Source organism: Melopsittacus undulatus, chromosome 12 (assembly GCF_012275295.1).
Source record: "Melopsittacus undulatus isolate bMelUnd1 chromosome 12, bMelUnd1.mat.Z, whole genome shotgun sequence".
NCBI lineage: Eukaryota > Metazoa > Chordata > Aves > Psittaciformes > Psittaculidae > Melopsittacus > Melopsittacus undulatus.
Window position 1 is genome coordinate 14,168,882 of NC_047538.1, and position 18,699 is coordinate 14,187,580.

The 18,699-nt window shown below is 41.8% G+C and overlaps 1 protein-coding gene across 1 annotated transcript; it reads left to right on the forward strand.

Annotated features, from left to right (window-relative positions):
* The first annotated feature begins 4,332 nt into the window (after positions 1-4,332).
* TOP3B (DNA topoisomerase III beta) lies at positions 4,333-18,545 on the forward strand. Its single transcript, XM_034068480.1, has 17 exons — positions 4,333-4,778; positions 5,483-5,614; positions 6,659-6,765; positions 8,475-8,549; positions 9,436-9,632; positions 10,393-10,549; positions 11,629-11,742; positions 12,622-12,712; positions 13,028-13,182; positions 13,399-13,504; positions 13,820-13,966; positions 14,674-14,847; positions 15,633-15,761; positions 16,013-16,162; positions 16,596-16,696; positions 16,937-17,138; positions 18,008-18,545. Exons 1-17 carry the CDS (start codon positions 4,709-4,711, stop codon positions 18,487-18,489), a joined length of 2,589 nt encoding a protein of 862 aa, XP_033924371.1. The 5' UTR covers positions 4,333-4,708; the 3' UTR covers positions 18,490-18,545.
* Positions 18,546-18,699: the final 154 nt, after the last annotated feature.

The window sequence follows — 18,699 nt, forward strand, 5'->3', positions numbered from 1 at the left end:
TAATTGATACCCAGTACAGGCAAGGCATGGCCAGGGCACATCTCAGTCCATTCTGCTAGACAAGCGCTGGGTTTCTGACAGGTCAAATTGAGTGTCTCCATGTTGCAGTATTATAGCTGGCACTACAGTGGTATATGGGTGGGGGGACATGGAGCAGACCTGAACAGCTCTATCTGATCTAGCTCAGTTGGTCAGTTATTAGCCTGATCTCAGTGCTAGCCCTGCCTGGCCCAGTGTAAGGGAAGGTGGTCAGCATTAGCTGGTCTGTAGGGTAGGATATGAGAAGCTCCAAAGTGCAGGGCAGAACAAAGCCAGTTTTCTCAGGTGAAGCTTGCCCACAGCTGGGAAATGCTGCACAGGTATTTGGGAGCTAGCTCAGCTCTTGGGCAATCTGCACATCAATGTCCCTGTGCCAGAGGCTTCCTTGACACCTGACATGAAGGCAGCGTTGCTTCCCCTGGGAAAAGAAACTCTCCCCAGTAGTGAAGCATGTTGAGTCTGCTGATGGCAGGTGATCTCAGGGCATGTCTGTACCAAAGTGGTCAGATTGCAGCTTATGCAGATCTTTCTACACAGATAGGCTCCTATGTGGGCTGCAATACCCAGGTCTCAGCTACTTGCAATTCGCAGGTAACCCCAAGAAAGCAGCTGAGATCTGTGCCTCCTCCAGCCATGCTCAATGCCCTGCAGTACAATTACATACACATGGAGACATGAGTTTCAAACTGTCCTCACCATGCTGCCTTTTGGCTTCTTTCTGCCTTCTTTTTTCTCTTACTGTAGACTACATTTGGAGAGGCATTGTGTTATCCTACCTGGATTATGAATTATTGTCAATACCAAAACTGGAAAACTGGGCTGGATTATACAGAGGTTGGTGCAAAATCAAACCTGAACAAAAGCATATGTTTGGTTTCATTCATTCCATCTGAGATGGATCTGTGAATCAATTCCCATTCACACAGATGATACATTGGATGTGTATGGGAATGAAGCCTGGATGTTTGCTAGCACAGACCTTTGGTTATCTGTGAACTTTAGCATTTTCCTTTGAACGAAAGGCTACTACTTATGGGGAAAACAGAGTCCAGATGCAGTGATACATCATGTGTCGTGTGTGTCCCAGAAACTGATAATATCATGTTTCACCAGCATTCACCCTCTTCTCTCTTCTATTATTAACAGTTTTTTTTTAATTTCTTGTAAGCATAACTTTCACTCCAGCATAAAACACTTCAAGCACTGTTGTTGCTCTGTACATGGTAGGCTCCGTCTCCTTCCCAGCACTGAAGTGTCTGGAGCCCAGATTTGTAGTCAAGATTTCAGGCACATTTTTGTGGCCTCATAGTTCTTATTTAGCTTTAATAGAAAAAAAAAAAAAAACAAAAAAAACCAAAACACTATTTTAATAATTTAACCTGCATTTTCATAATTTCTAATGCCTGTGGCATCCTTCCAGATGTGTTTCGGCCTGCCCAGCTCTCCTGTCAATACTTATTAATTTCATGGCAATCTTTTCAAGTGTGTTTGGAAACAAACAGGGAGAAGTTACTCTAAGGTCAAGAATGAGCCCAGGGAAGTGAAACAGGAATGATCATGCTTCCTGCAATAGTTTGTATTTCTATAGCTTTTTCTATCTTGCTCTTAAAATGGGCTTTGCACATCCAGGTCTGTAAAATTCTTGAAGAGGGAAGTTGCTGCTTGAGTCCTGGAGGTGAGAGGAGGCATCAGGGTGTTAGTTACCAAACTGGATCATTAAGTCAGCAGTAGAACAAGGAGGTCCAAGGCTCTAACACCTGCACAAGCTCTTCTGGTGGTGAAGTGAGATGTGGAAGTCTCATTTATAGTGAGGGCTTTAGCTACTTAAATAGCCATCCCCTAGGATAACCTGAGTGTCGAAAAACTTGGGGTTCTACATGCAGCAGGACCAGTGAGGCTGAAGTGTCCTCTGCATGTGGAGTGCTTACCCAGAGCTGTAGCTTGATTTGAGATGCTTATCAAGTCAATGTAATCCAAATCCTAGCTAGTGATTTAAATCTAGAAACAAACTTGGTTTTCTCTGAGAAAACCATAGGAGAGGCTGCTTGCTTTGGGCTGTTACTGTCCTGCCCTGCTCATACAGCTGGAGAGCTGGGTTTATGGCTATCAGCTCTTCAGAAGAAAAGAGAAGGAACACCAGCCGGAGCTGAAGAAAGGAAAGGACGGGGGTGTCAGTGGTCGGGACGCAGCCTGCCCCAGCGCTGTGGGTACCTGGTGTCTCGGCAGACTTCTCCCTGTGGGAATGAAGATCTTCCCGCGCCGCAGGGCTGGCACGGCGAGTTCTGGAGCCCTTCCAGTAGGGTGAGAAACGCTCCTGAAGCCAGGGCGGCCGCAGCTGCCGCAGCAGTAACACAGGGAGCGCGATGTGCGGAGCGGCCGCGGAGGGCTGCGGTCCCACAGCGCTGCCTCCTGCGCCGGCAGCTCCAGCAGCGGGTCCCGCTGCGGCAGCGCCCCCTGGCGGTACGCGCTGGCTGCGGACATCCCCGCAGCACGAAGCCTCCGTTATGCACAGCTGGGATGGGCGCTGGGGTCCCACCGGCAGCGCCGGGACTGAGGGTTACAAACGGGATGAGGCTTTGCACCCTGCGAAAAGCTTCCCAAAACGGCTCAAAGCCACTGTTGTGCCAGCGTGCTCCGTGGTGAGGCCAAGCAGAGCTGGTGTATGCAGGCTGTCCGGTGAGAAGGGAGTCCTTCGGGTTGGGCAAATCCTTGTGTGGCCCAGCAAACAGGAGACACGTGTGTCTGTGCCAACGCAGGGATACACAGAGGCTTGAAGTGTCCAGAGTCCCGCAGCTGCAGGTTGGAGAGACCCAGCTGTGCTTCCACAGGTAAGTACACATCTGAATTTGCATGTTGCATTGGGAGTTCAACAAGAAAAGAAAGGAAAGGTTGGGTTTCATAGAGGGCTTTTGCTAGAGGAAATTGAAAAATATGTATCTGACATATCTGAAGACGTGGTTTTAACTTGCATCCTGATTGTTCCAGATGTTCCCCAGATGTCAAAGGGAACTAGGCACTGAAACAGCAGAACACATTTGTTTTAGTAAGTTCTAACTTCAGTATTGCCTGGGTTTGTTTTGATTTTTCTTTCACTAGTAACTGGGTATCTATTAATTGTCTGCTCATCTAACTGAAGGTGAATTAGTGTCTTTTTATTCCAGACAGCGGGAAGTTGATGCACATCCTCATCCCGGCTGCTTTCCAGGCTCTCCCCCTTGGGTTTGTATGGCACAGAGTGCCTTTTGGAAAGGGGCTATAAACATTGGCTATGACTGATGCGTGCCACAGGGGTAAGAACAGACAGCCGAGCTCCTCCACCAGAGGTTTATAAAGCTCATCTACTTGGGGTTTCCCTCTGTAGCACTTACCTTGACAGGAAGGTTTTGGGACACGTGGAGGAGCTGAAGGCTGCAGCAGAGGTTGGAGCTGCTGCAGTCCTGACAAAACCTCCTTGGCAGGGCTCAGCGCCCTGGAGCAGCAGCTGCCGCAGCCCTTGCCCCCTCCTGGGAAATGTGGGCCAGGAAGGGCAGTGCTGCTGCCTGGGCCTTCCCTCCCTCTCTCCTTTCCCTTTATTCCTTTGCTGTCTGAGTAAGAAACCATCATTCCTCTAAAACGTAATGTGCAAAAAAAAAAAAAAAAACAAACGCATTTTTTCCCAAGAATCGTTACAAAATCAATGTTATTTCCATTACCTCATCTAGGTGCAGGGGAACTGGGTGCTCCTAATGCTCACAGAACAAATTTCTCTGCACTGAAATAGATGCTGTTAGTGGCAGCGACTATCTGTGGCGTTTTTAGCCTATGGAAACTAGAAACATAATCACGGACTGTGCACAGGTGCATTGGCTTCAGCTGCTTGAATAAAGCAGGTATGATTCATGTGCATGGACCCTTTTAGAGAAGCTTGGCATCTGTTTTGTGTACATCTTTGCAGATAAATTCAAAGTGAGGGGAGGAATCCATGCACAGCCAGTGTGATGGGAGGCAGCGGCTGTGAAACAGGCCTGGTGCTGCCGGTGACAGAGCGCTGTGCGTGGGCTTTGGGAAGGGAGCGGTGGCGGTGCGCATTCCTGGTGTTCCTGCTTTCGGTTCCACATCTGCCCCCCGATCCTGCTGCGAGCCTTGGCTCTGTTCAAGTCCCTGCAATAAACCGGCCAGCCGGACGGACGCACTCCCGCCGCTCCTCCCGGCCGCCAGGGGGTGCTGAGCAAGAGGCTGCAAGGGAATGTGTGTTCGCCGCGCCTTCCGCTTCCGTGACCCGGCAGTGCAAGCGGGCCATGGCTGCCTGCTGAGGTGTGGAGCGGTCTGGGGCCGGAGCCGGAGCGGGGCTGCTCCCGGCCTCCCCTCAGCGCGCCGGGCGGCTCCCTCACCCCGCACTGAGCACCGGGACGGGACAGCGCGGGCGGGCGGGGCACCTCAGGCTGAGGCGGTTCCGCCGCTCTGCCCGGTGGGCTTCTCATGGTCCGATCAGCGGGGGCTGCGGAGCTCCGAGGGGAGGGCGAAGTCTCATTGCTTCCGCGTTAGCCTCCCTGGCAGTGTGTTTGCGGTAAACCTGTTCTGTGCTCTGTTCAGGCTGGGGACTGGCTCTCGGTAGTGAGCTGCGAGCCGCGGTCGGCACTAACACCTCCCTGCACCGTTAAGCGCCGCGCATTTTGTGTCTGAGCTGAAAATGAAGACTGTTCTGATGGTGGCAGAGAAGCCTTCTCTGGCGCAGTCCATCGCCAAGATCCTCTCGAGAGGTAGGAAGGAAAGCCCGCGGGGTCAGGCCTTGTGCCAGTGGCAGAGTGGAGCGCACAGTCCCGCCGAGGAGATACCCCTTGGTTGCCTACAGGCAGACTGCATGGCCGAAGGTTACCAGATTTTGCTGTAGGTGAAGTGAGGTTGAGAAACACCTGGTCAGATACTTGGTACCTGGGAGGGACAGGGTGCAGTTTGTGAAAGAGCTCAATTGCCCTTCACATGCTGTTCACATGCTGATGCCTGTTCAGTTCAAGAATAAAGGAGGCTGGGTTTGATGTTTTATGTAACTGTAGCATGTGTTAGTGTATAAGGTTTGTAGGAAACACCAGTCAAGCCACAAGTTGCTGTTCAGAGATTTTTGAAGCTATAGTAAATATTTGATAAACAGTTTTATAACATTTTATAAAAATTAGAATGAGTTGATTATAACTGTACTGGTGTAGAGAACTTGGTATATTTCTATAAGGATTTCCTGGTGGTAAGGGAAGGGTGGAGGAGATAATGAATAGTTTAAAATGAAAATGAAGTATGCTTTCTAAAGTAATAATTAACTGAAGTAAAAACTTTATCAATGAGTAGAATTTTGTGATGAGGAAGATCCTAGCTATGAGGCCTAAGGGGGGGGATGTAATTTCTTAGGAAATAACGTGTCTATAGTTTGATTTTTTTAATCTTGTTGATGTTTGTGGTGTTATTTTCACAGGAAACATGTCCTCTCGCAAGGGGCTGAATGGTGCATGCTCTGTGCATGAATATACTGGATCATTTGTAGGACAGAGTGCCCATTTCAAGATGACATCTGTTTGTGGTCACGTCATGACTCTGGATTTCATAGGTATTTGTTCATAAGACTTGTTAAGTGATACGGTTGTAGAGCTGTCAGGGACTTGTAATAGGAAAATACTGATTGTGGAAATGATTCAGGAAGAATTTTCAGTAAAGTAGAAAGATGAGGAGGATGACAAAAACAGAGAAATTGAGAATGAGAAGACTGGTCAGCAGGCCTTGATGTTTGGTTTTAGTTTTCTGGCTGACTTCTAGGTCCTGCAACATGTCTTTTCTGTGTCTGAATTCCGCCCCTGGAACATGAGGGGAGATGAGGCTCAATTTGCTTACCTGGGTAAATGTTGTAGTACTTCAGATGCATGATGATTAAAGAATGCAGAATCTAAAAGGATATTCTTTGAAGCATTGTAGTATATTACTACAAAATGGAGATCTGGTAAGGTTTATGTACAAAGAATCCTGTCACTAACTTGCTTTGAAATGTTGGCTGGTCATGTGACTACTCTATTTCCTCTACTGAGGATTATCTCACAAGTTTTGTGAGGACTGAATTTAAGTTATTTGCACATTGCTTTGAGGAGGTATGGTTCTGTCTAATTGCTAAGCAATATTACTAAGGGTTACTTCAGAGAAATGGAAATGAACAAATGCATTGATAGGAGAAAGTGACACAGGTGCTTTATGGCTGAGACATAATGGGCTATAAAAGTAGTGAACAGTAAAACAGACTGCAGTGTGCACATTATGCATGGACTGTGGAGATAGGGAAAAATAGCTCGCTTCTTTTGGCCTGATCAGCTGGTTGTACAAAAGAAGGTGTTTTAATAGCTCATTTCTGAAAGGCATGTAATATTCCTTCTTTTTTTCACCCCCTCTTTGTATGTCACATTTTAAAATTATAGTTCCAATTCAATAGAAATCTAAGGGGGTCATTGGTAGAAAATAGAGCAAGGGTTGTTAGGGTAGAGAAATTTCCAGTACAATTTTTGAAAGCCAAGTGTTTTGCAAGGTAATGTTATTTGTTGTTTGTTTGTTGTGTTGTTGCTTTTTAATATATATTTAGAGCTCTGCTTCAAATACTTTTGCTTTTCAGGAAAATATAACAGCTGGGACAAAGTGGATCCAGCAGAACTTTTTAGCAAAGCTCCCACAGAAAAGAAAGAAGCTAATCCCAAACTGACCATGGTGAAATTTTTACAGGTATTCTTTCTTAGCTGTAGTGTTTGACAGTAAACTTGTCTTGGCATTTTTTTTCCTTATGTAATCTGGAGCATATTTCATAGAATCATAGAATCAAATAGGTTAGAGAAGACCTTTATGATCATCAAGGACTGTCCCGTGCACCACTACACGATGTCACTAAAAGGGCCTTATCTACATGGTTTTTGAACACTTCCAGGGACGGTGATCCCACCATTGCCTTGGGCAGCCTGTTCCAATGCTTGATCACCCTCTCAGTGAATAAGTTTTTCCTGATATCCAATATAAACCTCCCCTGGCGCAGTTTGAGGCCGTTATCTCTTGTCCTAAGAGGATACATCTTGTACATTTTGTCTGTTACCTCTTGTCTGTCTTCAAGGATTCATTGTTCTTTTTCTTCCTCTAGATACAAAGAAATGTCATCAATTTTTACCCTATCAAGAAAAAGAAGGGAAATTCTTTTGTGGTTCTGGAAACCAATAATAATTATTAGTAATTTTGAAATTATGAGTTTGCCTTGCTTTCCAAAAACAATTCTTACAAGTTAGCTAGCTTTATGTAAGAACCAGGATTATAACCCTCTTCCAGCCCTGGGTCAGTTTGCTCTGTTCTAGAGTGAAAAATTGAGTCTGTCTTCACAACAGATAGTTTTCTGTTGGAGAATAATGCCATCTAACAGGAGAGACAGGTAATGCCTCCTAAACGAGAGTCCTCTGGCATTACCCTCCAATGTTTATTTAAAACAGATGTTTTAAAGAAACATTTTTTACATATCTTCCTCCTGCTGAGGCAGACAGGCTGTCTGAATGTAGTGCTTCTCGTGCTGCAGATTGCTGAATGTTGGATTTAGTAGGTTATTCACCTGCTTCCCAAAAGTGGGCAGTGTTTGGCAGTATGCTGTACAATATACTAGATTTCTAGCATCAGAAAGAAATGAGTCTGTTCCTACATCCTGCCATGAGAAAGCAGCTTTTCGTCATGGTCAGATCTGTTTTATTAATTTTACTCATTCTCACACTGTCTGACATCTTTGTTGAATTCACTCTTGCCATTGCCCTCTGAGGTTTTTCAACTTCTGATATCCTGCTTCTCAAAGCACTGGATGCATGTTTTGCTTCTTAACAGCAAGTGCAAGGCTTAGCTTGCAAATACCTTCTATAAGGCTGTGTTGGTTCTTGTTCATTCTTCACATGCACCCCTCTGAGAGGAAAGTGGTAGCTTGGTTTATTCTACAAAATAATATTCTTTCTGAAAGACAAATGTATGTGGTGTAAAACTAATTTCTGTCAGATAAATTTAGACTTTCTGGCATCTTTACGAACTAGGAAAGTGTTTCTCTTATTTGTTTGTTTATAATGATGTGGAAATTAAGGCACAGAAAAGGGAAGGGACTGTGCTCAGGACTGCATGCACCAGCTGCGGCAGTTTCAGGAGAGTTCCACTGCTGTAGAGCTACGCTGAATTTTTTGGGTTCTGAAGAAGAGCATCCCATAGGCAGACTTCTGATCCCATGAAGCACAGCTTGCTTCTCTCTTCAACCACTGTTTAAATACCTGCAGACTCGTCACTTCTGCTATATTCTTGCAATCGTTTTTGCACCAAGTAAATGATCTCTACTACATTTAAAGTATAAACAAAAAGTATACAATTAGTGAGGAGATAGGTCTGTCTTTGAGTTGCTGAAAATTTGTGCTATTTTTTTCTCACAGGTGGAGGGAAGAGGCTGTGATTGTATTGTCTTGTGGTTGGATTGTGATAAGGAAGGAGAAAACATCTGTTTTGAAGTAAGATTTCCATTTTTAAGGCTTATAACACCGTAATATATTTGTCTATCAGTATTGTTTTATGAATATGCAGTAAAAATTTAAGTGATTAAGTTTTAAAGGCATGGAGGGCCTTGGTGGAGAAACTCGTGTGCTTTTAAATTCTTTAGATGTCAGTTAAAGAGTATAAATCAATTTAATTGATGTTGCTCATCTGAGGTACGGTTTTGTAAATGTTAGAACATTCCAGTGCTTTGAGAATTGATCTGTATTTCACAGCTGAGGTAGTTATTTTGCTGTCCTTATAAAACTTCATCTCCACTATCTTTTGTTCATTAAGCAATTAGACACTTTTGAGCATAGAGGCCACTTCTAACCATAGGTTTACTGCAGGAATTTGGACTCTGTACATGAAAGGTTTAGAAATAAAACTTTGGTGTGCAAAGATATTTTATTAGCATCCTATTCCCAGAAGTCTATGTTAAAAGTGTTAAAGAAGCACATCTGATCAAGTAATTGTTTGAGGTTCTTTAAATACCATTGTATCATAACTGGGCTCTGGCAATACATAGGATAAACCCAGATAGAAACCGATACATATTCACTAAAAGGTGCTGCAGCTGCACTGGTGGATATTTTTGCACTCAACTAAGAGTAGTGTTTCACTTCCAGCAGTTGCTATTTGATAAATAAATCCTTGAGTTTTGCTAATTCCTAATACACTTCTGAGTGTATAGACAAATACTGCTCTTGCTTATCAGTTAGTGTGTTGGCATGACATCTTACTGAATTAAGAAAGTAGTTTTGTATAAGTAAATATTTTGTGGAGTTTATTTCTTTAGAGAGAAAAACTGTCTTAAGCCCTTATCTTTCAAATACTCTTAAATATGCTTCTGATCTTCATTAGGTTCTCGATGCTGTTCTTCCTGTTATGAACAAACCTCGTAGCAGCGAAAGGACAGTTTATAGAGCTAAATTCAGTTCCATTACTGACACAGACATCTGCAACGCCATGAATCACCTGGGAGAACCCAATCGCAATGAAGCTCTTTCAGTGGATGCCCGCCAGGAGCTGGATCTTAGAATTGGCTGTGCATTTACAAGGTGACAGCATGGATCACAGACAGTTTCATGACATGTTCAGGAATACTGCTCTATCCACTGTTCTGGTTTAACCCCTGCCAGCAGCTAAACACCACCCAGTCACTCCCCCATTTTCACCCTGATGGGATGGGGGAGAGAATCAGAACGGTAAAAGTGAGAAAATTGGTGGGTTGAGATAAAGACAGTTTAATAGGTAAAGCAAAAGCTGCATGTGCAAGCAAAACAAACCAAGGGGTTGATTCTCCACTTCCCATCGCAGCCATCTCCAGAAAAGCACAGCTCCATCATGGTTACTTGGGAAGACGAAACACTGTAACTCCAAATGTCACCCTCCCTTCTTCCTTCTTCCTCCTTCTTCCTCCAGCTTTATATTGCTGAGCCTGATGTCTTGAATATCCCTTGGGTCAGTAGGCGTCAGCTATTCTGACTGTGTCCCCTCCCAGCTCCTTGTGCACCCCCAGCTTGCCCTCTGGTGAGGTGGGATGAGGAGCAGAAAAGGCCTTGGCTCTGTGTCAACACTGCTCGGCAATGACTGAACCATTCCTGATTTATCAACACTGTTTTCAGCACAAATCCAAAACAGCCCTGTACCAGCTACTGCGAAGAAAATTAACACCAGCACTGCCAAACCCAGCACACCACTAAATATGTCTTGGAACTAGAGTAGCTAATTGCCAGCACCAAACTGAAAAATTTTATACACAAATATTTCAGGGGAATGAGGCTATTAATGTTTTTGTGTTTTTTTTCCCTGTCTTAGGTTTCAGACCAAATATTTTCAGGGGAAATACGGGAATTTAGACAGCTCCCTCATCTCCTTTGGGCCGTGTCAGACCCCAACACTTGGATTCTGTGTTGAAAGGCATGACAAAATCCAGTCATTTAAGCCTGAGACATACTGGGTCTTGCAAGCTAAAGTAAGTTTTACAGTACTTTTTTTGTATGAGGAACATGTATTTTTACCAAAGAAATGCATTTATATTTTAATTTTTTTCTTCATTCATAAATGTGTAGCTGCTGACAAGAATTCACAATGCCCACAGTTTACTCCTGTGTTCTCATTCAGTTCACACGTGTGTCACCACTCTCTCAAGAACAGATTCCAGGATGTCAGTTTTGCATTAAAGTTGTTATTGTCTGCTCCTTATAAGAATTCTTCAGTGCTAACCATCTAAGCTTGGGCTCAGCCAACAAGACTACTTAAAATGGTTTTCTTTTGTTCCCTGGGGTCCTTGGACTGACTGTGTTGTTAATTTGAATGCAGGAATTAATTAGGCTGCCAACAAACATTGGCATTGCTGAGTATTGGATTTTTAAAGCAAATAAAATGCTCATTGTGTTAATTGGCAGTTGATTCCTCTGAGTACTTTGGCAGCATATAGCAGTTTTATAGCCTTGCTGCTGTCCAGGCTCTGAGAGCAAACCAGCATGGGTTTACTGCATGTGATCACAAGGATTTTTTAAACAAATAAGGGATGGATGGTAAAAAAATAGCCATTTTTAGATTTTAAAATAGAAAAAGATGAAATCTGGTGTCCGCTGTCATCTTTTTTCTGATGCATCTTGTGCGTCATGCTAGGAAATATTTGGTGCCTGTTTTCAGGGAGTATTGTACTCATGTGGGCTGCTTCATATTTATTTTTGTACATGGGGTTTAAAGCATGATCTAGTTACAGTTTAATACAAATGACTGATTTTGTTAATTCAAAATTGTAAACTTCGAGTTTCTGTCCATTTCAGCACTAACCCCAAGAATAGTATCTTGGTTAACTGCAGGAATAATTCCAATCATTCCCCTGGCCCCAGAACTCAACATACTTCATCCTTCTCAAAAGCCCCTGTAAAAAAGAAAGAGTACAAGTGCATGTGTGAAGCATTTGTGTGCTAGTACAGGTATTATTAGAATTTGCTTGTTGGGTTATTGTTGGAAATGTGCATTTTCACACTTCTAGGAAGAGACTTGGTGGGAATTAATAATTTTTTCTTTATCCAATAGGTGAACCCTGAAAAAGAAAGTTCTCTCACTTTAGATTGGGATAGAGTGAGGGTGTTTGATCGTGAGATTGCCCAGATGTTCCTGAATATAACAAAAATGTCAAAAGAAGCAAAGGTAAGCATCAGTCAAACCATATTTCATATAAAGGAAATATTATTTGACATTTCATTGTCTGCATGTTGGGTTTTTTTTGTTTTTGTTAAGAGTGTATTTTGGTTTTTACTCCATTAATTTGTGTAAGTGAGAATAAAAGGCAAGAGATTTTTTTACTGTAGTTCATATTATGTTTGTGTGACCATCTCAGCAGAAGCCCCTTCTTAATACTGACTTTGGAAATTACCATCACTCATGATAGGAAGTCTTCATTACTAAACCTGCTAAGAAATACTGTTCAGATCTCTTCAAGCAGGCCTCTTATTTCCCGTGAGATATTGTATAAATCAGAATTTAATTACTTCTAGGGCAGTATTCCCATAGTTAAATTTTTAATCACATGTATGGTACAGTCTTTACAGCCAATTAACTTCTCATTCTGCTCTGTTCAATACTTGTTTGACAGTATGTTTAGATTTAAGTGCTTATAGCCATCGAGGTTCAAAGAGTGCATGAAGCTTTTAAAAATCTGGATTCTTATAGTTAGGACCATTACTTATAATAAGCACTAAATCCTTGTAGCACTGAAAGTATGTGCTGCTGAGGTAAATGGGAAGTAAAGATAGCAATAAGCAACCTTGCTGTGTTCCCAGTTATAGGCCTGATGTAGTCCATAGCACAAAGAGACCTTAGGACTGTAACTTCAGAATTTGGTAAAATTACTCCAGTCAGATTTTCTAAAGTAAAAAATATTGGTGGTTACTGTTAAAAAAAAAAACCCACAGCTATGACACGAACAGGTAATGGTAGAAATGCCACATGTTTATAGGCATGATTGAAATTATACATTTACCAGTTATCAAACTTCAAAACTTTTATTGGGAAAATGCTATTTTCTAGGTAGAATCTGTGAGTAAAAAAGAGAAGGTGAAGCAGAGACCACTGGCTCTGAACACGGTAGAAATGCTACGAGTGGCCAGTGCTGCTTTAGGTATGTGTAAAAGCTCAGATTTTCATACTGTTTTAAAGCAAAATGTTTTGGCTTTTCAGACTAAGTAATCAAGGATATATCAAATATAGTTTATACTTTCCTCTCCCTATAACACATCATTTTGGGGGAGGGACCAAGTTTAGGAAGCTTATCAAAAATGAAATGTTTGGTAACGTCAAGGTGACAAAAGCCTGATGGAAAGGACAAACTATGGTTTATTTAAATGCTTTAATAAGGTATACTTTCAGATGCAGCAAACAAATTGTAACTGCAGTGGTGTGTAGATGATTTTTGTTTCCTCCTATTCCATCTTAGGAATGGGTCCACAACATGCCATGCAAATAGCAGAGCGTCTTTATACTCAGGGTTATATTAGCTACCCTCGAACAGAAACTACCCATTATCCAGAAAACTTTGACTTGAAAGGATGTTTGAGACAACAAGCCAATAATCCTTACTGGGCAGAAACTGTGAGTACACAAAGCAAAACCTGTACTAAGGTCATTCTCTAGTCTGGTTTTAGAATGTATCTTACTTCGTATAGGTCTTCAGAAACAGTATCTATAGTGGCTTTTATTTATGGGTGTTGTATTGTTAAGGATTTCATCTGAAAAGTTTTTTAACCTGCTAAGAGAGAGCTGTTATCCATTTCAGCCAGCCTGTTTTCTGTCTCTTCCTCCACATAGGTAAAAGCATTGCTATCAGATGGCATTAATCGTCCAAGGAAAGGCCATGATGCAGGAGACCATCCTCCCATCACCCCAATGAGAGCTGCGACAGAAGCAGAATTAGGTATAGACAAACTCAGCAGTTTTGGGATGCTGTGTGAGCAAACTAGTTCCTAGAGGTATAGGAGCCAGTTTGAAAATCCCTGAGTTTCAATAGAAAATAGATTTATTTGAATGGCAGGAAGTGAAGAGAGCAGACTTTACCCTAACGTAAAACTTCTCATGATAGTGAAGTTCAGAGCTGCTCTGCTTTTCTGTAATTGATCTAGGGAACATACTACTGCTAAGAAAAGTGCATAGCCAACTGAACCTTTTAGAACAGATTTTAGGTAGAGCTGCAGGAGTTGTGTTTTGTGGGTAAGATGTTGTTTTTCCTCAGGTGGAGATGGATGGCGACTATATGAGTATATAACCAGGCATTTCATTGCCACTGTCAGTGCTGATTGCAAATACCTACAAACCACCATTTCTTTCAGTATTGGCCCTGAACGCTTTACATGTATTGGAAAAGTGGTAACTTCACCAGGTAAGACTAACCAGCGAGTAAATAGTTATCTACAGATATGTTTGTGGTTGGTTGGTTTGTTTCCTTCCATTAATACATTGAATAGATATAAAGACGAAGCATTTTTTTTGAGCTATCAAGACCAGAGACCAAATAGTTATCTTCATTTTCATACTTCAGTTACAATAGGTAAAGTCTTACTTTTCATGTAGTAGTCTCAAAAACTTAATGCCACATTTGCCAATGAAGACCAGTCTTTTTACAGGCAGCAAATGCCTTTTGGGGGAAAAATTACACAAAGGCATATTTTACTTCTTTTTTTCTTGGGCCTCTGTAAAAAGAATGTATTACCAGCACTGAGATTTTTTTCATGGTAAGCTGGTCCAATAGTCCTTATTACATTAATGTGACTTACTATGTATATATCTTTTATAAGAAACTCTTCCCATCCTTTCTGGCACTGTGCTTTCATTTAAGGAAAGTGTTTAGGTTTTTTTCCATACATCAGCCTGACTCAAGTCACGCACAAAATAGATCTGATGCAGTGTGGTGAGAGATACTGTCTTGTGATACTCTATTTCCTCAGTAATCCCAGTTTCAGATATTTTCTGCGTGGTATTACAGATAGCCTCTTAACTTTGATCTCTATAATGAAGCCATGTTTTCCTTTTGAAAGTTATAAAGATAAGCTGTCATTATTTTTTGTTTGTTTGTTTCTTTGCATCCAGGGTTCACAGAAATTATGCCGTGGCACAGCATCCCATTAGAAGAGAGCCTTCCCCACTGTGAGAAAGGAGATCTTTTTCCAGTTGGTGAAATAAAATTATTGGAAAAGCAGACCAGTCCTCCTGATTACCTGACAGAAGCAGAACTTATCACTCTGATGGAAAAGCATGGCATTGGTAGGAACTTGCTTAACTTACATTTAATTATATCCACCAAGAGCGCAGAGTTTGAATCGCTGCTCTGAACTATCTCCGTTGGTTAATGACTTTTCAGTATTTGTTTGAATAGGTACAGTAATAATGTCTTTCTCCTTTCAAACCATAATGTCCGTAGCTCCTCTTAGCAGATGGTAGATTGTCTCTTCCCCCACATTCCTTTCTTATCCTTATGTCTGGTTTCTGGCCAAAGCAGCATCCTTTCATAACACATCCTTGTCACTTCTCTGTCAGAAAGAACTGATGTTATGTGGAAGAATGCATCTCCTCATTCTTAGGAACGATTCTTGTGTTTGCAAGTTGCTTCAGCTTTGCTGTCTCCAGTAGTCCTTATATATCTTACTGTACAATTTACCATAATACTACATTTCTTTTTCAGTCTGACCTGTTTCTTTTGATTCATTTTCCTAAATGTTTCTGGTCAAAACACACAGTCTTTTACTCCACTGTGTTTTTCCAGAATAAATGGTATGTGAGAGTATATGATTCCTCATAGTAATTCCTTGGAAGAGACAAAAGGCTTAAGGTTAAAATATATGTTTCAGACTTCTCAGAACCACAAAGGAACCTAAGAATTACTAGAGACAGAAGTTACCCACTTACCTGGGTTATTATAAAAAGGTTCCTGAATTTTAAACAGCCTCAGGAGCCCTACAGTTTGACATAAACCCAGGGAAGTCAGAAGTGAGTAATTCAATAAAGACTTTTTGTTTAGGATGGATATATTGTTCTCTTTTGTGCACCAGGAACTGATGCAAGTATTCCAGTCCACATTAACAACATTTGCCAGCGAAACTACGTCACAGTGGAGAGTGGTCGGAGACTAAAGCCTACAAACCTCGGCATTGTTCTGGTTCATGGTTATTACAAAATAGGTCAGTTAAGTGCTCTTCCCTTTCCATCCTCTTACCTTCTTTTCCTTCAGTATTGTATGGGCTCTTGTCCCTGTATAACTAGCATTTCTGTCTCAAATGATGCATCTAAATATTACTAATTCCAAAGACTATAATAATTAAAACTTGTTTGGTTATTCTGATGTCAGTTTATGTATGGACAGTTCCGTGTGCCCATATTTTGATCTTTCATTGCTGTTTTTCTGTTGCTTCTGTCTCTGGTTTTCGGTTAGATGCAGAACTGGTTCTTCCTACAATCCGCAGTGCTGTGGAGAAGCAGCTCAACTTAATAGCTCTGGGTAAAGCAAATTATCATCAGGTCCTGGAGCACACCCTTGACATTTTCAAAAGGAAATTCCACTATTTTGTGGATTCTATTGCAGGTAAAACTTTTTATGTGTCAAGTTCCCTACAATTACTTTATTGTTGCAAAGATGCTAGTACAAAATACTTATATATTAGGTTGCTTTCAGAGGTTTAGGCTTACTGAAAAGTTCCGTCAGAACTGGAAGTTTCCAGTTAAATTAAGTGACTCTCCAAAAGGAAATGGACCGAATTCTGGCTCCAAACTCTACTTAGATTTATTTTGTGATGTGTAGTTTTGAGTTATTGAAAACTTCAGACCAGCTGAAATAATTAAGCTTATGTGTTTGTGCATGCTCAGTGCAAAACACTGCGTATTTAAAAGTCTTTGTAAACCAGAAAAAGCATTGTGAATAAAATACTGTCAGTTCACAGGTTTTGTAGATGATTTTTATGCAAGGTTTCCTCTTAAGAACTAGAATTCTAACATATGCGTGATTCTTTCTTCCACAGGTATGGATGAACTGATGGAAGTGTCTTTTTCACCGTTAGCTGCCACTGGTAAACCTCTTTCCCGCTGTGGTAAATGCCATCGTTTCATGAAGTATATTCAGGTAACTTTACCTTGTGTTTGGAGTTTAAATTTCACTTGCTGGGGGCATTGAATAGAAAACCCTTTTCCATTATTGAATTTGGATTGAAATGTGGTTGTCAAGAGGGCATTTCTAAAACAAAAAACCCAGTGGAGCTTTCCCATGGGGAGCAAACCAAAGAGCAGCCCCACTGGGATTTACTGGAAGTTTTAAACCTTATTGACATTACAGTTGTTCAGGAGACTTATACCCTATTTCCAGGCCAAGCCAAGTCGTCTGCACTGTTCCCACTGTGATGACACCTACAGTCTCCCACAGAATGGTACCATTAAACTCTACAAAGAGTTGCGTTGCCCACTAGATGACTTTGAGCTGGTGCTGTGGTCATCTGGATCCAGAGGAAAGAGCTACCCACTGTGTCCATACTGTTACAACCATCCTCCCTTCAGGGACATGAAAAAAGGTAGGAATTCTGTAAACATGCAGGGAAATAGAAATAGATTAGATGCAGTCTCTACAGTAGTTTTTAATCAGTGTTGCATAGTATAAAGTGTTGTTCAAATTAGGTTGCAGATATCTAAAACTCACGTCAAACTTACTGACCAAAATTTATTAGTTAACTCACTTCTGAATACTCTTTTTGTCTTTATGAAAGAAGAAAGAAATTAATTTATGTGCATGCACAGGAGGTGACCTTTGTAACACTTGGTTTGCAGTGAAAGACAATGGGATTCTGATACTTTGCAAATTGGAGTATGCTTGCTATGGATAGGACTATAGATTAGGACCAGGTCTTGAGTGTTTTGATACTGAGGTAGATGGTGTGTCAAAAGCTGTTGAAGGATATAAGAAGGGGTGAAAGTTGCAGTTTGGTAACCGAGTCTAGTTTCCAGAGTTGCAGTTTGGTAACTTACTTAACATAGTCTTTGAAGCTGAGTACCAGGAGCTTTATGGCATTTTTTTTATTACCATTTTTCTTAATTAAAAATGTCTTGTACTAATAGTGTATGGGCAAGTACGAAATGGCAGTTAGGAGCCATACATTTCAATTGAAAACATAGTTTTCATCACTAATGTGTCCAAACTGCCTGTACAGTGGTAGTATCTGGCAATTCTGAAAGCAATTACAGAAGAAATTTTGAGCAAGGGAATATTCTGAATCTGTGAAAAGGCAAGTTGGCATCTGGGGAGTCGCTCCATTCTTTAGTGATTTAGCAAACCTGTAGTATACTAAGCTATCTCTGACTTCTGTGTCTCACTTCTCCAAACTGGGTGCTGTGGGTAGTGATATAAAGGCTTCTTGGTGGTATGGTTTTACTCTTATTCCACCAGGAATGGGCTGTAATGAATGCACGCATCCCACATGCCAGCATTCTCTTAGCATGCTTGGAATTGGGCAGTGCGTTGAATGTGAGAATGGGGTTCTGGTGCTGGACTCAACGTCAGGTCCCAAGTGGAAGATGGCCTGCAACAAATGCAATGTGATTGTGCACTTCTTTGAGAATGCCCACAAGGTCCGAGTGTCACCGGAGACCTGCGACTTGTGCGATGCAGCCCTTGTGGACGTCGATTTTAACAAAGCCAAATCTCCTTTACCTGGGGGTGAGACCCAGCATTCGGGCTGTGTGTTCTGTGATCCCGTGTTTCAAGATCTGGTGGAGCTGAAGCATGCAGCCATGAGGCACCCCATGCACCGTGGGGGACAAGGAAAAAGGCAAGGCCGAGGAAGAGGTAAAGGCCGGAGGCCTGGAGGAAGACTCAATCCAAAGAAACCCAAGGACAAAATGGCAGCTCTGGCTGCTTACTTTGTATAATGGGCACACAGCAGAAAAATAAACTTCTTATAAAAATTTGTTTCCCTTTAAGTTCATTTTAAAGTGTTTTTGATCTTCACTGCTTTTGTGTTCTTAGAAAAGTTAAACACCTCATGTTGTGGTATGCCTTGACTTAATCACAAAACAAATTCTTCTGGATGATCAGTTTATAACTGAGTAAAGCTTTAAGCTTTTCATTGGTCCAAGTAG